Genomic DNA, 26,945 nt, shown 5'->3' with positions numbered 1-26,945 from the left:
CTTTTTAATTCTCCAATCAAATGAAAGCAGAGGCGGGGCTTCCATTGAGGTGACTGCAGTGTTTGTGTTGTCAAGACAACTATGGAGACTTTTAAGAGAGACTTGTGGTTGCTGTTTTGAGTTATCCGGTGCTGTATGTCTCACGAATCTTGAATTTCACAATAGTATTAAATATTAAAATTATACCAAAATCAATAGCAACACTCGCACATAATACACAGCTGATTCAGTCGTTGCCTAGCGACATAAAAAAAGAGCACCGTGCTTCTTGTTTTCTTGTCAACAACAAAAAAAGGCAGTGTGGTGCGACTCTTGGTGTGATTGGCCCATTAGTCAGATTTTTTACCCAATAAAAAGATATGCCATGAACTACGATGGAAACTAATGCTGCATTTAAATTGCGTTTTCCGTGTTATATTTCATTTGCAACAACAGTGTGAACTCAAATTAAGATATGTTTGGACATTGACTTCTGAATGCATAATTATCCAAAGACCTGAGGAGATTTCTCTGCATGAAAGACTTTTGAATGGCTTCTCCAATATGGTAGGAAATTAAATATGAAAGAAACATGGATGATGTGTCGAAATGATTGACAGGGGATGTAACTAGCAACATAACAATCTGTTGACGAGGAAGTAGTGTGTCCCAAAGCCTGTATACTCTTCTGTTACACACTCAAAAGAATATACTTTTCCTTCACAAAAATAGCACATACTTTAAGGGTATAGTATAAGAATGAGAATTGGGACGCTGCACAATTTCCCAAATAAATTCCTCAAGCACATCAAAAAAGTCACATGGTCGGCACCAGTGGTGACACTAGTTCGGTGTCCTATGCTCTGCTCCCAATGCCTTCCTGTCTGTTCTCCACTATCCTATTCCAATAAATGATTTTTAAAAAACTAAAAATAATAATTAAAAAATAAATAAAAATTTGTCTCAACAATGATGTGATTTGCGGACTGAACAAACCAGGTAACTAATCTAGTCTTACAGGCCCCATATCAGATTTGGTTGTGTTAAATCTGCAAACACTTGAGCGAAAGTCCGTCATCAAATAGATTTTGCATAATAACCTCTTAGTACTCTCTCACATGATCATTTTCCCAAACATCAGCCTCTAATCTCCAGATACCATGACAGAGTTTATTTAAATTCACATATTTGAATAGAAACATCAACTCAGTGAGGCAAATACTGTTCAAAGTGCCTTTAATTGAATAATTACTTATAGAACATCTCCCATGAGAGTCAAGCAAATTGTATAAATGTGTTTGAAGATTTACAAAGGGTGACTGATTAATTATTATCCTTAATTACATCTTCCTTAAATGTTCCTGTGAGCCACAGTTAAATCTAATGAAGAGTTACTGATAAATTAAGCAATTAAATTAATTCAAAATTAAGCAGTAAAGTCCAATGAGAACCCAGGCATTTGAGAAAAAATATCATAGCGCATAATAAATGATTTAGTTTTGTAATTTGATTCAAGCATTACCTCAGTTGATTTCATGCTGGCTATTGTGTTGTGCCTGAACAAATCTAGATGGAAGACCAGAAGTGTGAAATGATTCAACAGAATGGATTGGCAGCTCTGAAAGCAAACAGTTTAACAAACATGTTTAAACAGCAACAACAGACCCAGCGAGTCTCCTCAGATGAAGAGGAAACAAACCCTTCCTGTGTCACTCCACATCATTTCGACATACGAAAACAATGAGTTTCATCATGTTCAAAATATGTTCTATATCTATTTCTGTGCGAGCGCTGCCAACATCTGGAATCATAAAATCATTCTTTTCTGTTGTGTAGCATCACAAATAGCACGTTTTGGTGCACATCTCTGGATTCAATTATCAAGCCCCCAGCGTCCCTCATTAAAAGCCCCCTCTCTGGAATGTTAACAAGTAAGTGCACTAACAAAAAGGGGTATAACGACAGAGACAAATTACTACACCATTATGTTTGTAAACCTCTGAACTGTACGGCTCCACACCACTAGCATGCAACTGTAACTTTTTTTCTTCTTTTTTTTGACAGCAAACAGGTTTATAACACTTTAAATAGGCACAACCACCACAGCCATCTGGAGTTTATTAAAGAAGAGGAGAGGGGGGGGGGGGAATCAAAGGATGCAAGTGAACATTTGATACATCATCCCTCTATGCCAAGGACTGAGGAACAAACATCTAAAATGTCAGCTCAGTTTACACTGTAGATGCAAAAAATGCTTTTCCTCAAAGAGCCCCTTATATTACTGCCTTCAGCCTCATTTATAATACATGAAACCATGCTATAGGGATTAAGAAGTGCCTTCTATTATACTTAGATGTTAATCGGTTATCATCATTTACTCACATTTATTATGGAGCCACTATTATGGGTTTTTGAAAATGACCTTCCATGCAGAGTGTAACACAGCACTAAGTGAATAAAAACACCCAGCTGAGGTTTAGATCTGAAAAACTATTGTTTAAAAAAATAGTTTTAAAAACTTTAACTTTAACGAAACAGTCGATTCAGAGTCAAATAAATGAATCTTGTTGGGTTCAGATCTTTTGCTTGAATGCGTCAACGTGGATATGGTTACTGTCATGATACGGTCACCAAATAGTTCCAGATCAGGTGTAACGTGAAGGCGCCTTTCCCTTTAGACACTAGCAGAGCGAGGGGGATCACAGGACTGATCATGAAGATGCCGATCACTTTTTTTTTATTGCAATTTTAGAACACAGAACATACAAGGGCAATAACATAATATTATTTATTCATTTATTCATTCTCTTTTCGGCTTAGTCCCTTTATTAACCTGGGATCGGCAAAGCGGAATAAACCGCCAACTTATCCGGTATATGTTTTATGGAGCAGATACCCTTCCAGCTGCAACCCATCACTGGGAAACATCCATACACACTCATTCACACTCGTACACTACGGACAATTTAGCCTACCCAATTTACCTGTACCACATATTTTTTGGACTTGTGGGGGAAACCGGAGCACCCGGAGGAAACCCACGCGAACACAGGGAGAACATGCAAACTCCACACAGAAATACAGACTGACCCAGCCGGGGCTCGAACCAGCGACCTTTTTGCTGTGAGGCGATTGTGCTACCCACTGCGCCACCGTGCAGCCTAACATAATATTAAATTGACAAAAATAATTACAATATAAAAATAATAATTATAATTATTCAAAGAGAAGATTTAAGGCTTTAAGATAATTAACAGCTCTTATTGCTTTGGTATTTTTTGTTTCTTTTATTGTAGGTAATGACCTATTTATATCTTAACGTGCCCATTTACATTTATAAATAAATTCTTTTTCCATATATAATGAGCAAATTAACAAAATTCCAAATTTTAAAGTCGACTGTATTCTCATAAAAAACATCTTTTTCTTTGAATTCCAATTCAATATTCTGATTTTTGATACAATAACCTATGCTGCAACATGGGATTCGTCGGCCGTTTGCTATTAAAGGAAGAAGCAGCAGAGACTATTATGTATGTATGTATGTATGTATGTATCTATTATAGCTCGGTTCTTGTACTGTATCTCTCAGATTAAATCTTTATGGAGCTATTTACATAGTGTCCAAAACCATGTTGAAAACGTCACGTGTGCTTCTTCCTTTACCAATTTAATTGCGTTTCTTAACTCATGATCCTCTGCCGTTTGTCTTTGTTATGGCCACCATTAGCTGTTCCTACACACGCACGGCGCGGTCAATTTAGAAAAGAATTCTACTTTTGCCACTTTGTGGATTAATACTGAATGTGTGTCGTCAGAATTGACTGGTATTTTGAAATGGGTGTGTGAATAGACTTTTCTTTAAAAATTCCGAAATATCCTTGCCTGTGTGAACAGTGATTTTTTTTAAATTTGCCGGTAAAGTTGTTCTGGACATTCGGATATTTACCGGTAAAGGGAGATTGTGTTACAGAGATGTACAAACATAAGATGAATCAATTACTGTATTTGTTAATGAAAATAAATGTACATTTGGATCCTGCTCCTGCCACTCTCAACTGTGCATTGGGACAAAACTTGTAATATTATTATTACATGTACAGTGCTACACTTAACTACAAACTACTTACTTAAAATGAGCTGAATCAAGACCATTCTTGAAGGTTTTTGGGGGCGACTTAAATGTTTTATGATCAATCAACTTAAATTTGTAAAAACAATTAAGTTACCTTAATCCATTTGTGTTGGGACAAATGGTAGAACTTTGTGACACCGGTGTCACTGCATTCAAATGTTAGTCTGAAGCCTCAAAATGAAGTGACAGAAAAATATATTTATTTATGTTGTGAACAAAACAAAAGGCTCATGACAGAATTACATTTTTGGGAACTAACCACTTACCAAATGAACTGGTTAAATGCACTATGCATCTAAGTAAAAGATGTTTACACTAACAAAAACAGCACAGGCAATTAAGCTGGAGCATTTCAATTGAACGAGTAGATTCACTACACCAAATCTTCCTGAAAAACTAAATCTGGAAAGCACACTGAGGAAAGTCATGCCTTGAGATGACTAACAATCGTGGTTATGATTCCTCTGTTTATCATTAAGTGCTCATGCTTGGGCTACAGCATGAAGCCTTTGTTTACATGTTTACTTGTTTCTGCTGAAATGTAATCAGACACATGCAGTTCTGATGTAAACAAATCAACAGCAAGCAATTTGAGGAACTTCTTTGTAATGTTTCTGGACCCAATGGGTTTTTTTTTCAAGACAACAGCAGCAAAATAATGGCAGAAATAGGAATAGGTTCTCTCTGGAGTTCAGAGCGAGGCAATAAAGTCTTTCCTAAGACATTGGCAAAGTCAGTGGGACACGTGTGGGCTGTTTTCAGCCCCAATTATTTCCTTATGTGATCAAGGCCATGTGCAGTTTTAGAAATCCAATGAGACTCTGAAGGAATGAGATGACAGAGCTAGCGATTCTGTGAAAAGCAGCCTAAAGAACTGCTTAAACATACAACGATCTTTCAACACAAACCAAACACATTTTGTTCTTGCTGCTGCTGCTTAAACTCAAAATATTGAGAAAAGTGCAGAAACACACTGTAGGTATGCGTATGTGCTTATGTTCAGCCCTGCAGGTCATCTGTATTATATTACTATAGAAATACACTGTCTAATAAAGCGGAGGAAATCATAAAAAGTATGTATGGAAAATGTGTGGAGACAAAAACAGAGATAATTCACAGCCAGCCAGACAGGCAGATCCTACTCACAATCTGAGACAGGAAATCAAAATCCAAAGCCAAGAGCCTCTGGCTAATGAGCTGAAAGAGACATTCTGCTCTCTACATTGGTCTACTGAACTAAATAAATGCAAATACCTTTAAATCCATGCCTCTTTTACAACTGTTTTCACAAAATTATGCCTGCAACCATACCAGAACCTCACTTTTTATGACGGTATACATAATAGAGACTTCAGTTTAGTTATGATATGTAAAATCTGTCCTGATGACTGATTCAGAACATTTGGGAACACATTATTTTAACAGTCCCCTTCAGACGTTTATTTTATTGACTATAAGTAACTTTGCAACTAGTTACTAGAGTTAGTAAAACTCTAACCATAGTAAAACTACTTGGAGGATCATCAACATAAAACATCAGCAGCAGATTTTAGTGTCTTTTAAACCAGGTAGTCACAGCACCTCAATCAAAAGATCAAAAAGAATCATCAAGCTCGCATTCAACAAAACAGCAACTGGAGGATGCTGTGACTGAGGCTGTGCTTTTGCTGTGTATATTGTGTGATTTGTGACAATGGAGTAGGAAAATAGACAACAATTATATGATTTAAACAGCTAAAAAGAGTACAATAATGTCCTACAGTATAACTTTTTGAATCTGAGAAAAGAACACAACATACAAAGACAACAGGCACAGAAAATGCTGCTAAAATGAGCTTTCTGAAAGTGTACGTCATGAAAACCTTGTCTGTATGCCACGCATTAGCTCAATCAGCATACTCTTACATTATAGTCCTTATTTTGCTTGACACAGCGGGAAAATTAAGCATTGAACACGTCATGTTTTATCCTGGAATAATATTTCTAAAGGAGCTGTTGACATGGAATTGAACCAGATTTAGGACAAAACCCAAACAAAACAAAAATAAAAATATAACAAAATTTAAAAATCTGATAAATGAGTTGTGTAATAGCAATGAAACGACACGAGGAGAAAGTAGTGAACTTTGATACGTATTTAATACTTTATATAAAAGGCTTTTTTTTGGTGATGGCAGCCTAAAGACAGCACTCATATGAGTTTTTCACAGATTTCATCAGTGTAAGAACCTTGAAGGTTCTGTGGGTCTCATATATCAACTCTGATCTTTAATTTGTATTTTATATTGGATTCAAGGTAGGTGTTTGGCTGGGCCATTCTATAGTTTGATTTTCTTTCTCTGAAAGCATTTGAGAGTTTCCTTGGGCGTGTTTTGGATCATTGTCTTCCTGAAATGTCCACCCTGGTTTCATCTTCATCATCCTGATAATGTAATTGTTGGACTGAAGCAGCTAATATTCATTTACAATGAGGAAGAGCAGAGGATTGCTGAAGAACTACTGTGAGATTTCAGCTGCTGTCTGGGCTTTCACTGCTTTTCTACACCTCCCTTTCTGGAGTGCTTTACAGGTCTAAAGAAAAATATAAATGATAAATGATCTTAAATAAAACAAATACATTTATAGAGATGGTATATAAGTATATAATATCACTCACCTGGGAAAAGTAGGCCACGTGAATGGTTTGTGAGCACAATTAAGTGCACATAGCATGCCATATCATCTGATAATTGTAAGAAACAGTTCTAAAAGGCAACTGACTGTGTAAAGCCACATAAAACAAAACAAAAATATGATGAATATGCCGAGATCAGTGGCTAATCAGCCGGAATCAGCTGAGGTGAAGTGACGGCGACCAGCGAGACCTGGCTGTCACTCAAGTGGCCACGCCCTTAATTATGCAGACTTAATAAAACATAATATAAAGGAAATGGATGAGTTATAAAAAAATTCACCCCCTCACAGTTGTCATGAAGTGTAATAATAGCTATATGAACCAAAATCTTTCTTTGTACCAGGCTGTAAACACCTTTTTTTTCTGCTGTAAAGTTGGCCATTTTAACAGCGGGCTCAATAGAAATTTGCTCTATATGGAGCCAGGACTAGTGTAATTTTAATGAATTGCACTTTTAGTTACTTCCGTATTGGCTTCCCGAGGGAGAGCGGGAGGTTGGTGTTTGGTTGTTACCTACATCCAGGAAAAATTTCAAGTCAACAACACCTTTAGAAATATGTTTTCTGAGAAAAATGGTGAGGTGTTCAATACTTTTTTACTGTGCAAACATGCCAAAAAGCCTGCCTGCAACCTATGTACCAAAAGTGATTTGGATTATGTGTACCAGCTGTAATACTGCAAATTGACAGCACATTTGTATTTTTTGTGTGAACTATCCATTGAAAAGCAGAGCAAGAAGACATCTTTGGCTTTGATACAGGCAGAATGTTGCAACTTTTGCTGACTATGACTTGAGGGAGTCACACAATCACCTTGTTCTCAATCCAACATTCAATGTGTTATTTGTTTTTAATCGCACACTATAAATGCAAAGCAGCTCCTTTACTCTACTCGGATTGCCTACATTTGAATTCTCCTACTACTGAAGTCCAATTCAACCTTTGTGGTGGTTTCAATCACAATTTTAAAGCACAAAAAGATTCATCAACAATAGTTTTTCTTTTTTCATCTTTCGACTCTGTCTATGTTCAGTAATGAGACTGAATCTGCATGTGTTTAGACGGTTTAGTCATTTTCTGGCATATCTACAGTAGTTGCTGTATTATTGATGTGAGCGTAAACAATGCCAAAAGAGTTTCAAATAAACTGGCCATTTGGAGAGAACCGAACATGGTGAATAATTACATGCTTATGTACGCTATATTGCATCTGGATTTCCTTAAAGCATAAACACATGCCTCATTATCCCTCAACATTAGAATGATTAGGCCATAAGGTCACATGCCATTATAATCATGCATAATCCAGATGAACAACTTATAATAAAAAAAGGTTTAATAATTAGCGAGAAAAGCACACTTTTAGGCTAGTGACATTATACATTTTTTTAGATTAGATTAGATTAGATTAGATTAGATTAGATTCAACTTTATTGTCATCACACATGTACAAGTACAAGGCAACGAAATGCAGTTTCGGTCTAACCAGCAGTGCAATAGCAGCAAGTGCAGGATACAGGTATAAGTTATAAAGTACAGTTATAGAAAAACTATGGTGATATTTACAGATGGATGTGCTATGAACATTATATACAGCTTGTATTAGCTATGAACAGATGTACAATAAATGAATATATGTACAGGATGCTATTAATAATCAGAAGTGTGCAGATAGATAAACATAATTACAAATGTCCATGTGCTGTTGGTATGTACAGTTAAAAAAAATGAATCAGTGCAATGAATATGTGCAAACTTTAAATGAAGTTGGTGAGCCTTCTTGACCAGGCTGGAGGTGTTGGTGGTCCAGGAAAGGTCCTTAGAGATGTGGGTCCCCAGGAACTTGAAGGATGAGCATTGGTAAACAGCATTGGTATTGATAACTTATACAATTAACAATATGCAATTTTTAAATTGTAATAAGTCAAATAAAATGTCAAATAATGTCAAATAAAATATACATATTATATTAAACATAAACGCAAAGAAATTATAAATCTTGCCAGTACTAAAATTACTAAAACTTAAAGGCTATAAAAAACTAAATATTTAAATAGTAAATAACATATGAAAAAAAAAGTAATAAAAAAGACCAAAGAACATAAAATGGCGTAGAAAAATAATAGTATATAAATAATAATGGACAACAAGGAAAAATATGACAATGTAAATTATTTATACAATTAAAAACAAATTTCATTTACATTTTATCTGCTTACCCAATTTAACATTTTATTTAAAACGCAATGCAGTAAGCCATTATACATGCAGTGATATACATGTTATAAGCAAATTTGCGACAAAAAGCATAAATTCGAATGCTGTTTAACATAATAGCCTCAAGGCTCCAACATTTACTTTAAAGAGAGTCTAGAGGGACTCATACTAATGACCTCAGTGATAGAAATCATGTTACGAAATCAAGGTTTGCTTTCAATCTTTTATGGCTCTAGTTTTATAAGGAAGTGAGAGGAGAAAGCACCGCTGGGGCTCATGAACAAAAAAAAAAAAAAAAAACAACCTCCCACAAACCCACTGTTGCCTGAACCCATTTTCAATACGCCTCATTGCTCTTGACAGTAATGTGATGTCATCTTGATGTTTCCAAGGGGATTCAAAACAGCGCCATCATTCACAACACTGTAATGTACTGGAAACCGGCCCTAAACTTTCATGACGGAGAAAGAGAGGCGAAAAGACCCCATGAGCTAGTGCAGATTATTTTGGGGGTTGGATAAATGTAGTCATAGGCACTACAGATCAAAACACTGGAATCAGTATGATCTTTTAAATGCTTTTAAAACAAACAAAAAAGTCTGTTTTGTTAAGCAAGGCTGCATTTATTGATAAAAATGCCACAAAAAAAGTCAAATGTTATTACAATGAAAACTGACTGTTTTCATATTGACCATTTTGACGGATGTAAATATAAACAAAGGTCCCAACGTATTTCCTGTTTTACATTTCAATTTCTATAGCTTCTGAGAATCCAAAAAGAGGCACATATTGATGTAAATAATGTTATGATAGCTGTTTTAACAGCTTAAGTTATAATTGAATTGCATCTTGATACAGTTATGAAATAGTTTGATAACAAGCAGGAAATGTTCATGGGCCAATGACCACACTGAAATGGTCTAGAGCAGGGGTCACCAAACTTGTTCCTGGCGGGCCGGTGTCCTGCAGATTTTAGCTCCAACCCTAATCAAACACACCTGAACAAGCTAATCAAGGTCTTACTAAATATACTTGAAACATCCAGGCAGGTGTCTTGAGGCAAGTTGGAGCTAAATCCTGCAGGGACACCAGCCCTCCAGGACCGAGATTGGTGACTCCTGGTCTAGAGAATGTAGTTTTAAAAATAATTTATTCATGTGGTTTACTCCAGCCTTAATTGTCAAATAATGCTGAAATAATTTTAATATCACTATCGGCTGGACAAGAAGCATTCATTTATTTATCTGTGTTTTATTTTAATTATCTTGCTGAAAACTGTGGTACACTAGCTGTGATACAGTACCTGCTACACTACTTGTAAATAGATTAAAAGTATATTTACTTGTATTGTTTGAGGACATTAAATACTTTAATAGCGAATGAAAAGACATTAAAAATATTTTAAAAAATGATATTACATATTTTTTTTTACTTAATTTTCATCAAATAATCATGTAAAGTAAGTATATCACAGTTTCCACAAAATTATAAAGCAGGAAAAAAAATCAACATTGATCATTCTAAAAAATCATTATTAAAGTCCCTTGAATTTAAAATAATTTTTAAGATGTTACCATCAGCATGTTAGTCTTAAGAATAACTATAAGCCAGTGTGCTCCAAAACTGTCACTTCCACCTAAAAGGATCAGTGTATTTTCATTGATTTCTCATCAAATCTTCTGACCAATCAAATGCACTGGTATCTGGCAAGTCCCGCCCCCTTCAAGACACTTTTCATTTGGTTTTTAGTTGATGCACTTGATCTCAACCACCCTTGCTGGCAGAGCAGTGATAAAAACTAAACGTTATTGGCTTTTTTTTTCAACATGGGTTGGGCTACTCTATGTCCTGCCCTATCTTCATGTTTCAGTTATTATGTCAAACATCGAATAAAAAAAACATACATTTCAAAGCACTTCACAAGATCTTTATTTATTCAGTAATACCCTGTCATACTAGAACTTAATTGCAAGAATTAATAAATAATAATAATAATAATTTTTTGTTTTACACTTTTTACTGTATTTTTGGATCGAAAGAACAAAGCCTTGGTGAGCAGAATAGGCTTCTTTTAAAACATAAAAAAAGGACTGATCCCACACTTTTGGCCAATAGTGCAAGTGTAACACGTCTCTCTTATAATGTACATGTTTCTTTAATAGACCTTAATAAGCAAATGATAAGAGGCTGACCGCAAAGACACACAGTCACATTATACACTAATTTAGGGTCAGTCATGCAGTCATGTCATATTATACATGATTTTCAGCTGATGTCAGTAAAGCGTGATACTGATATTCCTTTTTTTTTAAATGTGCACAATTATGTGGTGACATTCGTTTAATGGCTTCAGTCTCAAAGGCATGATCTCATTTCATTACAGGATTTGCCAAAGAACATGCTTGGCAACAAAAAGCCAAGAGAGACCTTTGAATACAGCAAATTACAGCATTAAACAATGATCCTTCATGGAATTCATGGCACAGTTCAGAGAAAGTCTACAATCCCTGCATCCAAATTCAAACAGAGCAAAACACAACAGGCATTAAAGTCATTTAGTATTGCGAAATGTTTCCTCTTAAAAGGGATGGTTTGTCCAAAATGTCAGAAATGATGTATCCTCATAAAATCAGGAAACTTTTCATTCGGAACCAGAAAGATTATTTTTCTAAACAAATGTTATTCAGTTTTTCCTTACAACAGCCGAATACTGACAAGCTCAAAAACACCATTCTAGACAATGAATATTAATAATAATAATAATAATTCCTAATTGCTTTTCTGGACACTTAAAGCACTTTACAAAATTTTTTTTGGGGGGGGGGGGGGGGGGGGCATACACCTGGATGACATATTGCGCCAGACTGCACACCAGCTGATTGGTGGAGAGAAGGCAGAGTGATGAAGCCAATTATGATATGGGGATGGTTAGGAGGCCATGATGGACAGAGGGCAATGGGCAAATTTGGCCAGGACACCGGGGTTAAACCCCTACTCTTTTTCAAAGGACATCCTGAGATTTTTAACGACCACAGAGTCAGGACCTCATCTCATCTGAAAGACTGTGCTCACTGATCAGTATAGAATCCCCGTCAATATACTGGGGTGTTAGGACCTACACTCACTTAACACCACTTCCGGCAGCAACCTAGCTTTCCCATGTGGTCTCCCATCCAAGTTTTGACTGAACGCAGCCCTGCCTAGCTTCATTGGGTGGCGACTCGTTTTGGGTACCGAAACCCAGTGGTACCTTTGTAACCGGTATGCAATGGAGCGAATCAGCATATGAATTTCGGTGCCTAATTCCGGTGCCACTGGTGCTGCAACAAGAATGTAAGAAACATTAAGGGGTGCATCTAAGGCACACATAAGTATGTGTTCTGTCACACCATCTCTAAATATTTAATTCTAAACCGCTTTGAGGGATACGAACACCAGTCAGCGATGTCAGGAGTTTGTTCTTGCTGCTTATAGAAGGCAAAGCACGCAGTACGGCACATGCGGTGAGTGACTCCCTTCATCAACACGAATGATCGCATTCATCTAATTTGCTAACAGTAAGCATTCTAAAGAATGGCTATATTTTACAAGAGAGGATTCTGATGCACCAACATGACTGACAAAAATAATTATGTTCGTGCAAGCAAAAGAAAGACAGCTGATGTGATGCGCGCGACTGTTTAAAGTGCGAGCGCTCCCGTTTCCTTGCGTGAAGCAACAGTACCTAGAAACGCAACTGATGTGATCGGTTCTCTTTTTTTTACAGTACCATTGCTTTTATGGGAGATTTACTACCCATTTATGTGTTGTTAACTGGTGATGGGACCTTTAGCCAGGACAGATTACTGTGCATATGTTTTGTTAGATAAAAACATTTAACATTTGACACATTTAAAATGTGTGGCTAAGAAATAATTATTTATATGTTTGGTGTGGTCAGAGATAAATTTGGCAAATTCTTCATTTTGAGCTCTGAAAAGTCATGTGAAATAAAAACTAATTGTAATACTATGAAACCATGACCCAAGTGAAATGAGTGAGGAGGCATGTGGACATAACACAAAATCTAAATCAAGTAATTTTAGTATGTCAAAGTCATATTTATGTGTATAAAATATATTTTCCCATCAATAAAATTGTGGCTAGTGAAAATGCAGAGTGGCTAGTAATGTTGGAAAACTACTAGCCACAGTGGCTGGTGATCAAAAAAGTTAATGTCAAGTCCTGATTAAGACAATACTCTGATCAAGAGTCTACCACATAAATAGTGATTTTTGATTATCTTAAAGGACCACAGACACAAACTGCAGAGGAAACATTTATAGGCTGGTGACGCAATGACTACAGATCTATGTGCTATAACATGTAACTGGGAATCAGGAATGTAACATTCAATAAGCAACTCATGTAAACACCTGAATCATATTATTGTCTTATTCAAATTAAGATCATTAGATCACTGATGTCCATGTAAAAGTATTCACAAGCCCCAAACCCAGAAAAAAAGGTGTTCCCTGATTTTAATGACAGCCTTTCCACAAGTTAGTAGTAAGCTAATGTAATGTTAATAGCATAATGCAAATCTTGCATTCATGCTAACAATAAAATGATCAAAAGAAATATATTAATGCAATTCTAATATATGAAATATGAATTGATGTTTACTTTAAACTTATTATAAATATATATTTATATTGTTCAATTATAACGATTAAAATATATATATTTTTTGTCAAATAATTTTGTGGCAAGTTCAGGCACCGTTTTGGCACCGGTACTATTTAAAAGTATCGATTTAGCACCGGTATCGAAATATCCACCAAACAATACCCAACCCTAGTGGCGACCATGTGAGAGATGCAGAGAGCTAGCTGCCAGCTAGCATAATATACATTTGTGATGTATAAGGTCAAGCATTATTTAAATACTACTCAACTTTACGTTGAGCAAATGAGTGATGTTTTGTTATACAGTCAGAGTTGCACGATTCTGGAAAAACTGAGAATCATCATGTCTTTTGGTTAAAAAAAAAAAATAGATGACAATTCTGGATTTTACAAAAAAAAAAAAAAAAAAGAAGTTACTGAAGATTCCGACAATTGTATTTGCTGCTTAAAAAATACAACCTAAGTTGCTGTATTCTCATTTAGTCTATGCATGTTGCACACAGCAGATCACACTTTAGTGAAATAAATTTTTTTTAATTCCAAAAGAACCGGTCCTCAGAATTACTATTTGAGAATGACTTCTAGGTATTTCCTTGTGTTGAGAAGTAAGGGTTGTAAAATAAAATCAGTTGTTTATTCAATGTATTTCATCATTTATATGTATTCAATGTTAGTTATTTGTTTTTGTAATCAATCTTAGAAAAAAATTCATCCGTATTCCCCCCTATCCGTACCTTTGGTAATACTTCACTTAGCAGTATATTATATTTAAAAGTTTAAATTAACATTTCCAAAAACAAAATCACTATGCAAGTAATTTGCAATTTTATGTTTCAGTGTGCAACAATACAACCGAACAGTACTGTTACATTTTAGATCGCCCCTCATGTAAAGCTATCAAATGTCCTCAATGAATTTTTATTCGTAATCGCATGAACAACTTTCATGATACTTTTACAGTGTTTCCTTTTCTTTCTGGACCTTGACAGCCGTGGTCACTATGGACTGTGTAAAGAGTCTTTAAAGAATTCCTCGAGCTAACTGTTCCTTTAAGCTCTTTATTGGATGTAGAAGGTTCTAGCTGGGCAGAATCATCTGCGGTGGTGGGATGAGTGTGGATCGGGGGGTTTGGAGTGGGAAGGGTTCATGCTAGTGGGTGGCCCACCACAAGACCTGGATCCTGACTCAGCAATCAGAGACCATCACACAGCAAGGCTGCTCGAACCGCAGCAACTAAGCTTAGCCTGACATAAGCCAGAATTGCCTAAGAGCACTCACAAGCTTCATCACTTTACACAGCCAATAAAACCACCGAGCTCTTTAATAAACTTCCACGCCAGACATGCTTAACACGTAACAGAACAAAAAACAACAAACAGCAGGAAAACAGTGCCGTTCTTTCCATTGTGTAAGAGACTAAGAAACATAATATAAAGACTAATTTAGTTGGGAGACTTAAGAAACAAACTATGAACTGAATTGGTTATGTCTACATTAATTTACAACCCTCAGTGGAGCCATGTCCAATTACACTACAGATGAACCATGAAGAAAAATATTTGGTCTCATAGTTCAAAGTTATTACGGTTCAAATATCAGCCAACAGAGGAAGAATTATTTTTTCTTTTTAATAATAGTTAACTATGTGATCTTTCTGGGTTAAATTAAACACATCAGCCACTCGAATAGCTAAACCAATGCAATTTAAATCAAGAGGATTTCCAAGATGAAGTTCAAACTGGCCATCAGATTGTGGAGGAAATGTTTTAAAGTGAGTTTGAATGGGCATGGTTGAGAAAGGCTGGTATGAGTATTTCAGAAACTGCTGATTTATGGGGATTTTCACATGCAGCCATCCCTGGGGTTTGCATAAATGGTCTGACAACTGAAAATTTCTAGCAAAATGCAGTTCTGTGGAAAAATAATGCTCTGTTGATGTCAGAGCACAGAGAATAACCAGACTGGTTCAAAACAACAGTAACTCAAATAACTACTTGTAACATCTAAGCTCTGCAGAAGAGCATTTCTAATCAACCACTGTAACAGAAGACCACAATGGCTGCAATCTTGTCAGCTAAAAACAGGAAACAGGATACAATTTACAAAAGTTAACCAAAATTGGGCAGCAGACGATTGAAAAAAGGTTGTCTGATCTTATGATCCATCCCATTTCTGCTAGATCCAGATGCTAGGGTCAGAATTTGGTGTAAACATGAAAGCATGAATCTATCAGATCTTGAATAGATGGTGCAGGCTGCTGGTGGTGTAATGGTGTGGGGATTATTTTCTTGGAACACTTTGGGCTTCTACGTACCAACAACCAAACCTTGTAACTCTGAAAATGAGTCCCTTTTTTTGGCCAATAGTAAAATATTCTTCAATTTTAGCTTGGATAACCGAACAAATATGGCCAGTAAATCTAGCGTTTGAATACACTTCCATGCCAGACATGGCAAGAACATAATGCAGGAAAACGGTGCCACTCCACCCATTATGTGACTAAGAAACAAAATATAAACACAAATAATGTTCGGAGACATAAAAAATGGACTACAAAATTAAATGGATTTGTTTGGATCATTTTACAACACTCAGTGGAGCCATGTGCAATTAAACTCAGATGTACCATAAAGAGAAATACTTCGTCCCATAATTCAAAGTTATTATGGCCAAATGTCAGCCATCAGAGGAAGATTTCCTCTAGATTTTTTTGCAATTATTAACCATTTAAGTCTTCTTATCTGGGTTAAATTAAACATTAAATAAGTTTAAAACTGTAACCCGATCAAGAATAATACCGTGCGTCAGTTCTCTTGACAGCCAAAGTAATCTAAGTCTCAGAAACAAAGGCACTATGCCTCTGTCTTGGCCAGTTCTGCAAAATGGATTGCCAGTAAGTAGTACTGCGAGTCGAGTGAAGGAAAATACACATCTTTCTTTCTTTCACTCTACCTTTTTTTCAAGGCCAGGAAGTGCAGAGTTGATTTTGGCAGAGCTGGGAGCCAAAAGACTTTCATTAATATATCAGACACAGCGTTGCACTCGGGGTCTGTCTTTTATTGGTAATGCCAAAAGAAAAGAGTTGGTCTCCATCACTGACATGTATTGTTTTTGAATGAGCGCCAGACCCTGTGGTGCAAGAAAAGGCACCGTAGTCCATCCATCATATAGGTGTGACACCCTATCATATGACCGCATGTTATAGTAGGCAATCTCCAAAGACCATCTATGAGACTGGACGGATGCTAACTTGACCGTTTTCCTCGCACAGTAGAGCTCAACAGATGGTTCATGTTACAAGCTGAATTTATATATATTTGTCAAGAGTGCAGAAGGAGAGATTTGATTGCATTCCTTGTTTACTCGAAGAGAACGCCACTCCTGATCTGTTCCCCGTCATACAAAAGCTGGACTACTGAGAAGCAGGAATTTAGTCAAGGCCTTTAACAACAAGTCAATTCAGCATAAACAAGCAAGATTTACTCTAAATCTTTCGTGTCACTATGTAAACTGCATTGTTTTGGAAAGAACTGTTCAGCTCAGATTTGTCTGGCTTCCCATCTCCAAACTGTCTCCACCACCGAGAGCTACAGCAAAGGTGCCTTTACACTGGCCTGACCCTGCGCTGACCCAAACCCTTTCCAGAATCCTTACAGCTCATCCCATGAACCTCCTGCTGGGAATTGACTATTTGTGCACAGGCTGGAGAAAGGAAAACTCCTTTCTTCTGTTGGAGAACTGTGTACCCTTCTCCTAATACAGGTTACAACAGGCTTGAGATAAGGATGAACTCCTCCAGACCCCCCTGACAGCTCACCCCCACACACCCTGTGGGCTAAAGGACAGACAAATGTTCATTCTCCATCCACCTCTATCCTTCATACATATTAAACATACGTAAACATACATGCACACATATTAAAAACACACCAGCATGTTTGGAGCCGACATGACAGAACAGTACTATATGAAAACCCTCAAGTAATAATAAGCTCAAGCCAAATTAAAAAAAAAACACTCAATCTGACTCAGACATGCTGCATCTACACTACAAAACACTCAAGGATGACACACACTGCAATAATACATAATGTACACTCACTGGCCACTTTATAAGGTACACACTGTCTAACTGCTTGTTAATGGAAGTTTCTAATCAGCCAATCACACATTTCACGCACAACCATCTCTAGAGTTTACAGAGAATGGTCCGAAAAAGAAAAAAAAATAAAAATCCAGTGAGCCGCAGTTCTGTGGGCACAAATGCCTTGTTGATTCCAGAGTTCAGAGGAGAATGGCCAGACTGGTTTGAGCTGATAGAAAGGCAACAGAAACTCAAATAACCACTCATTACAACTGAGGTATGCAGAAGGGCATCTCTGAACACACAAGTTGAACCTTGAGGCGGCTGGGCTACAGCAGCAGAAGACCACACTACAATTGACACAGACTCACTAAAATTGGACAATAGAAGATTGGTAAAAAGTTGCCTAGTCTGATGAGTCTCGATTTCTGTATCGACATTCGGATAGGGTCAGAATTTGATTTCTTGAATATGACAATGAGTTCACTGTACTCAAATGGCTTCCACAGTCACCAGATCTCAATCCAATAGAGCACCTTTGGGATGTGGTGGAACAGGAGATTCACATCATTGATGTGTATTTTACTTTTTTGGTATTTTCAGGATTTTACTTTTTGTTTACAAAATTATTAGACAAAAATAAGCCCAAAAAAAAACACGTTTTTAGAGAAATTACCTTAATTAATAAGGACACATGTTTTCAAACATCTATACTTTCATTTTTTTTTCATAATTCAAAATGTGTCTATTTTAATGGTATTTTAAAAATTTGATTATTGTCTAGATAGTGTTTGGACCCATTAGGTACTTAATGTTTTGAAATGGTACACTCTCAGAAATAATGGTACAAGAGCTGTCACGGGGGTGGTACTTTTTCCAAAAATACACATTTGTAATTAAAGGGTTTTTTATTAATACCTCAAGGGTACATATTAGTACCTACAAAGTGTACCTCTTGAAATTTTAGGTACTAATATATATATCTTTGACATACCAATATACTGTAGACCCTTTTACAAATTTGTTACAAATGTGTGCCTTTTGAAAAGGTACCACCCCAATGACAACTCTTGTACCTCGTATTTCTTACAATGTATTGCTATACATTGACAGCTTTATACTTTAAGGTAAGTACCATCTAGAATGTACAATTTTCCTAATCATAATTTAATTGTGTGTGAGCAATAAATAACAACTCTTGTATTTTACTGTCAGGTTGTGGCATTGCTCATTTATTTTTTTGAAATGATCTAAAATGGTTTCTTTCAGTGTTTTCTTACATCTCCATCCTTCCAGCTCTCTTTCCAAATGAAAAACAACCAAGGAAAAAAGTATTTCCATGTCAAAAGCTTATAAAGCAGTAAAAGGAATCCCTTCTATTAAACTCAAGGATAAAGAGTAACTTTTGCCAAATATGTGGCAGCACTTTGATATTTTGAGTGAAGGGGAAATAATCAACTTAATCATGAAACTGTATTAAAATCAAACTGTTTGACAGATCTAAACAGACAGCTTTGGTTGTCTGGTCTTGCCACAGAGAAAAGTGTTTTGAATATTTTCCATGCCCTTCTGACTATAACTGGACTGACTCAGCAAAAATAAGTATACCCACTCAGAGGAACACACACCCATGCATGGACCCTGCAAGCCAAGGAAATGAGCCTCGACTACCCTCCATTTCTGTGGCAACATCTGGATGACTGGATCAGAATTCAGTTTAAACAACCTAAAAGAATGGATCCATCCTGCCTTATATCAAGGGCTCAGGCTGCTGGTGCTGAAATGATGCGGGCCATATTTTCTGCACCCTTGAGAACCAATTAAATCATATAAACACAACAGTCCACATGGGTAGTAGGTACTGTTACTGACCATGTCTTTTTAACCACAGAGTGTCCGTTTTGTAATGACTACTTCCAGCAGAATTATGTATCACAAAGCTCAAATCATCACAAACTTGTTTCTTGACAACGAATTCACAATACTCACACGCTCTCCACTATTACAATATCTCCAGCTAATTTTCAATCTCAATCCAATCCAACCTGCAGCAACTATGTGACACAATCTTGTCAGTTTGGACCAAGATCTCTGTCCCTATCCTTTCAACCAGTGCATAATTTGAGCCAGAACTTGCTGGATCCTGTTCTGGGAAATGTCAGATATTCGTGATTTGCGTTCCGATATTTATTTTAACTGATCCGGCATTAACTTTTGTATGGTGAATACCTGCATGTGTGTGAGTGAGAGAGAGAGAGAGAGAGAGAGAGAGAGAGAGAGAGAGAGAGAGAATGTGTGATTGAGTCCTAGGTAAGAACAGTGAGCAAAGCTGTGTGGATTGTGTGCGCGCGTACACATAAAGGTAGTCACTTTCGACTTATAAAATTTCTTACGTTTACAATCACTCTCATTGGTTGGTGATTGTTTCGTGCACAGTGTGCAGAGAAAAATAAATAACGTCATAGTGGCCAACATAAATAATATTTGTATTTTCAAAATGGCAAAGAGGCAGTCAAGCATATATTATTTTTTAAAACCACGAGTAAATCTGATCATGAACCTGATCAAAAGAGATCTTCAGAAGATGAAACTGTGCCGCCTGGATCAGGATAGCAGGAAACAGAAGCTAAATGACTTCAAACCAGCCAGAAAACATGACAGAAGAGATAACTGTGGGCTCTTCTTGAAGATTGGACTGAGTGAGTTATTTTCGCTTGGCACATAATAATGAAGTGAACTGAATGTCAGTGGTCTTAGTAAATTGAATAGTGATGTTTCACACAATTTATGTTTGTTGACCCATAACGTTATACAAAATAATTTAAAAAACGATCAAAAATGTTATAATTTTTTTGTAATTACCGCTTAGTAACGCCATGTTCCGGGAAAACTGAAATTATGTGGTGGACATGTCAGTCACGGTAACTTTTATTTCCTGGTTTTATTCTGGAAATTATCCATTTACAAATTAAGCCCTGCTGTAAACCACTAGATTTTACCCATTTCTCAACAATCATTTAAAATAATTCAATACAGTATGGTCACTTAATCTTTTATACATTTCAGTACTTACAGGTCAGAATAATTGCAGTGTTTCATTTTGGCCCAAACGTCTGATATACTGAAAGAAGATGACAGACCCATATTTGGACAAGGCATTTTCACAAAAGCTATTCAAAACATTAACTAACATTAATAGTAGGCACTTGACTCGCTTTTAATATGCTTTCTGTTTTTAAAAGCCTGTGGGGTCTCTCCTTTCACCCCAAATAGTAAGAAATACTCTTTAAAAGACTCCACCAGTCGATCACTAAACCTTACTCAGCCCTCCTGAAATTACATTTAGGAAAAAGGCAAGAGAACCTAAACCCCAAAGTGTAGACTATAAACCTTAAAGCATCTGCATTCAGTCTAATTAACTTAACACTCCAATAAGTATTCAAAACCAATGAGGTGCATGACAAATTCACTCAGCACCACTCTTCTGCCATGACAAATGAACTGTGGGCTTGAGTCCAATCACTTTTAGGAGCTACACTTTTAATGTTCCTGCCCTTTATCAACCCATTCCTCCACCTCCTAGGTCAAACAGCCCATTATTACTCTGCATGAAATGAAATCGAAGTCACGCTGGGAAATAACTCATTCCGCTTTAATAACTGTTAGTTGGATGATGGAAGCTCATGCTGAAACCTACAACCTCTTTCAGGACCACCTAAGACTACAGATTTGCAAATGCCTTAATGCATAGGTAATATACTAGTGAATTACTCAGTTAAAGTGATTTGTTGCTGAAGGCCTCTCTTGGAGGACAGTGGCGTAATTAAACATGGCACTTCTTAAAAGGAAAAAAAGTAAGAGGATTAAGAGCAGATGTTAAACGTCAACATGCATCTTCAGCAACATCCATTACCCCACAAGACCATTCCTTTTTATAATATTGCCTGTTACAATGGTAAACAAGGAATGCAATGTTAACACTTTGGTCAATAAATGTGAGCTTCTGTTCTACAGTTAATGATAAATGCAAGAGCTGGCAATGAGTGTGCGACAATTACAAGTCAACACTTAAACATGTTCAAATGTTCAACATCATATGTTTAAGCATAAATTGACTGTCAGATTTCAGTTCATCCAGACAGAGCAAGCTAGAGATCAGAAAATGACAATGCTTTCTTGATCTGAATTCTGAAATGTGTTCTTATGTAGCAGAAGCAGAAATATTGCAATTAAAAGTGTTGCATTATGAGAGTATAATATATAAGCCACAAATTTAATGCTGACTTTGATTCTAATGATTAGTTTAACGCATTATCGCATTGCCAGAGGCCTATTGCACAAAACAAGTTGAACAAACTTCAGGTTACAGAGTAATTTCAAGTTGACAAAACCAAACAAATCCAACCTGGTTAAGACCAGGTTAAGTGGTTTCACAATGCTTGATATAAACTCTGGGTTTATCCAAAAGTTTGTGATCAACTCTGGACTGGATGCACCTGATTTCTTACATGCACAACATTTCTCACTTTATTTCTCAGAAGAAATTTGAATTGAAAGCTATTATTAACATTAACGGACAATTCATAAATATTTGAATACATAGTTTTCAAATATTATCTTAGCGTAAATAACTGTAGTTGATATAGTATAATAAATTGTTAGCAACTAAAGACAATTCTGCCTGAAAAACACTTTTAGTGGGGCGACGTGGTGGCACAGTAGGTAGTGCTGTCGCCTCACAGCAAGAAGTTCGCTGGTTCGAGCCTCGGCTGGGTCAGTTGGCGTTTCTGTGTGGAGTTTGCATGTTCTCCCTGCATTCGCGTGGGTTTCCTCCGGGTGCTCCGGTTTCCCCCACAGTCAAAAAACATGTGGTACAGGTGAATTGGGTAGACTAAATTGTCCGTACTGTATGCATGTGTATGGATGTTTCCCAGAGATGGGTTGCAGCTGGAAGGGCATCCACTGTGTAAAAGATATGCTAGAGAAGTTGGTGGTTCATTCCGCTGTGGCGACCCCGGATTACTAAAGGATCTAAGCCGACAAGAAAACGCTTTAAGTGTAAAAGGCTTTCATTTGAAGCAAAATAGACACAGGGGAACTGGGAGTGCTTTATTGTCTCAAATATGTCACTTTTCTAACTGCTGATTGGTCCAGTTAAGGTTTGCGATCTCTAACCCAAATTAAAACGTCCTCTGAAACAGTTTAGCTGTATAGCATTACCAAAATCTGTGACAAAACCTGATCAAAACCAACTCTCCTTCCTAAGCCCGAAAACTCATGAGTTTGCTCAAACTAAATTTAAACTTACCAGGGTAAAAAACTTTTTTTTTTCTTTGTGCAAAAGGCCTCAGGTCTTGGATTGCATGTAAACAGAGACAATGGGTTATTTCAATAAGTTGATTTTGGTGAGTTAGCAATCCAATCCTGGCCCAGTTAGTCTGTATCCGTACACACTGTAAACATCCACCACAACTGAGATCCAGTTGATCTACAACGCGTTACTACAGCTTGGTGAAGCTACAAAGCAAAACACAGCCCAAACGCCATGTGTATACTATCCACTGTACATTTACTTGATATTGTTTGGTCTTTCTACCTGAAACAATTTAGATTTGGATCTTAGATATATAGGACTTGATGATATGATGCTTACCAGACCACATTATAATTCATATTTCATCATATCTTTCACAAAGTCAAGTCACCTTGATTTTTGCAGCAAATTCTACCATACAGAATTTTATCAAAACTGCTTCACAGAGATAAAATATTGCAAAATGATCAGTTATCAGTTCAGTTGTTTCAGCCCAAAGTTTGGCAGAAATGAACAAACCCAACGCTTAAGTTAAAATTTAAATGATGTTTGAACTCAATGTCAGGTTGAAACAACTCAGTATTTATGGGTGATGTGAAAATAGTTCTATTCAGCAATAAGCAGTTCCATATTCCACCTTATAACTTGTATATTTATAACACATCTGTACATACAATTCATCATCCAGAGCTTTTTGACTAACCGCCTCTCTGATTAATGTTTATCTTTTTTTTTTTCATATTTATTTTCGTGTTGTCACTTGTCACTTTATGTACACTGGAAGCTTCTGTAGCAAAAACAAATACCTTGGACAGCGGAGAAATTAAAATAGTCATGCCCAACTGAGTCTGGTTTCTCTCAAGGTTATTTTTTCTTCAATTTCGCCAATTAGTGAAGGTTTTTTCCCTCTCCTCTGAGCATCGTTGGATTTGCTCTTCAGTGTTTGGACTCTCAGCAGTGATTATTAAACCACACTGAACTGAGCTAAACTGAACTGAACTTCAACACTGAAAACTGAACTACACTGTTCCAATTTACTATGATCTTCTATGTGAAGCTGCTTTGACACAATCTACATTGTAAAAGCGCTATACAAATAAAGGTGAATTGAATTGAAAAATCCTTGTGTGTGTATGCACACTTAGCAATAAAACCGATTCTGATTCTGATAAACAACAGTAATATCATTTCGAATAGAGTCAGATTAGTGTTAATTCACTTCAGTTCAACATCAGTGCTAATGGCAGTGATTTAAATATATGGCAGCTCTTGTTCATTTTCTCTTATTTCTCTTAAACCCAAAATGCCATTTTAAGTTGCTGATTTTGTATTCCAATGCATGTTTAATATTTAAATGTATAGTAAAATTGGAATAGGCACTGAAGGCCACTATATTTCAAAGTCTACTGCTTCATAATCCAGTTTTTCAGGTCAAAAGCGTCATAATGAAAAATATGACATGAACTTATCAAATCAAAATTGTTTCATAGCTTGTTTACTTATAAACAAACCCTTCAAACATATTCAAACCATTTAAAGAAAGTTTATCATGATCGGATGCTAAACAGCAAGATGTGAAAGCAGAGCAAAGACCGAGACATCCAGATCTCTACACTAAAACATCCGCCAAACAAATGATGGCTAATGATAACAGCACATGTTAAGAGGGGAAAACAACCGCGGTTGAGAGCAGGGCATGCCCTTGAGAAACTCATAATCAGCTTTCATGATTAGAAGTTAAATCACCAGTTCACCTTTAAAACACTGAAAACACGTCAAAGCTGATATGTGGAGAAGAATTAAAGAGAGACTCTCAATTGATAAGGAAAAACTTAGCAGATAATGCAATACACTTACCAAACCTTTTGTAGCCAAACGACTGCACTTCCTCTTCATCATTGAAGTCGTCTGCAAGTGACAAATGATGATGTTAGTGAAGGAAATGCTGCGTAAATGATGTCTTTATATAAGGTATGATTTCAAGACGATATTCATTATTCCTCCACTCTTCAGTATTCAGTCTGTCACTTTGATTAATTCATTTGTCCTTGCTGAATTAAAGTAATCATTTCTTTCAAATAAAAGTATATCCCTACTTTTAAATGGTTTTCTTCTGAATAAAACCAAATTTTTACATTTTGATTTGTTCATTTAGATTTTTATTTCACTTTAATTAAAAATAAAAGAGCCATGTTTTCAGATATATTTAGATTCATCAATGCCAGTGTTTTAAATAAACGATTTAAATGACAATAGCTGAAACCAATGCCTAATAAATCAAGTAAATCCAGAGAAACCAATCATTTTCCTGTGCTCTCTTAATTATTTTTCCATCTCTGTGTAATTGTTGTATTATTTTAGAGAAATCTTATACATTAAACTTTAACACGCATTATACGGAGACAGAAAGTTCTGAAACATAAGAACACGTTTCCTTGAAAGCACGGCCAATACATTAAACCAAGACAGACAAACTAAACAAACAAACATGAGCATTTGGAACTGATAAACCAGCATGTGATATGGATCTGACTGCTGAAATAACAGCAGCAAAGATGGCCCATTCATGAGTTAACCAAACCATACCATCCTCTACTTCCTCTTCCTGTCTGCCTAACAGCGCTCTCTCATGTGGCTACAATGCTCATGGGAAAGGAGAGGGGTGACTCCAGGCGGTTTTATGTGTCATTGTCCAAAGGCCAGAGAAAATAAAGGAAGAACATGTGTTTCTGTAGTTGAAGCCCAGTCTCTCCCCCTCAATCTGATACTAAAGTCTGAACCGCAGGTGGGAGGAGGAACAGTCCGTCAAAAACCCCCACCGAGCGTGACCTCAAACTGGACACACACACAAACCTCAGAGTGGAAAAATGGGGGACAAACAGAGCATTGTAGACTAAAGCTGACAGCTATTTCAGTCTTTTTGCTGAAAAAAACAACAACAACAACAACGTTCTGGGAAATGCACAAGAACAAAGCTCCCACATACCTCAAAAAACACTACATTTTTACAACACCACAGCCTGAAATATGACATTTCCAGAGAATTATTGGATGAAATGAAGCCTTTAAGGTTAAATATGTTATGTATTGAGGAGCATCAGAGAGGAGTGCGGATGAGTGAGGCTCAGGGGAACAGTAATTCACAGTGTGTGGTCTGAACAGCCATATTAGGTTATTTCCATCTGCAGTTTTGCTCTGTTTACTAATCGTTAATATGTTAATGCCTTCAATAGATTTACTGGTAAATAAACATCCATGTAGCCAAAAGAAAAATAATGAAGCAGAAACATTGAATTTATTTTAAATGTTTGGCCAAAATCCAGGCAAGGAGAACGGTTTGTCACTTTTTAGTTTTATAGAATTTTGATTTTATTTTTATGTAGTGTTGACAATTGTTTAATCATTTTGTGGAAACTATAATATTTCTGCAAACCTTTGTTGAAATATACACACAAACACTGGGAAAATAAGTATTGAACACCTCACCATTTTTCTCAGAACATATTTCTAAAGGGGCCACTGACTTGACATTTCCCCTGGATGTTGGTTACAACCAAATAAATCCATAAACACAAAGAAAACAAAACTAATTAGTGTACATATTAGGTTATGTGTAATAAAATGAAATGACACAATGTAAAAGTATTGAACACATGAAGAAGGTGCGAGACAATGATCTAAAACACAGCTAAGGAAACTCTCAAATGCGTTCAGAGAAAGAAAATCAAGCTATAGAATGGCCCAGCCAATTACCTGACTTGAATCAGATTTGATAGACGAGACCCATTCTGTTGAAGTCTGTGAAAAACTCACACCTGAGCAACGCATGTGACTTCATTCTTCAAATGAGAGGCATCTTCAAGCTGCCATCACAAA

At 36.5% G+C, this 26,945-nt stretch overlaps 1 protein-coding gene across 1 annotated transcript in view; it reads right to left on the bottom strand.

Moving 5' to 3' along the window:
* LOC130244655 (collectin-12) overlaps nucleotides 1-26,945 on the bottom strand; it is a 67,713-nt gene that overhangs the window by 37,673 nt on the left and 3,095 nt on the right. The window contains exon 2 of the mRNA XM_056477177.1: nucleotides 24,927-24,977. Coding sequence (XP_056333152.1) covers nucleotides 24,927-24,977 — 51 coding nt within the window. The remainder of the gene's footprint in view (nucleotides 1-24,926; nucleotides 24,978-26,945) is intronic.

Source organism: Danio aesculapii, chromosome 2, assembly GCF_903798145.1.
Source record: "Danio aesculapii chromosome 2, fDanAes4.1, whole genome shotgun sequence".
NCBI lineage: Eukaryota > Metazoa > Chordata > Actinopteri > Cypriniformes > Danionidae > Danio > Danio aesculapii.
The sequence above is the reverse complement of the archived record's forward strand: the minus strand, read 5'-3'. Positions and strand labels throughout refer to the sequence as shown.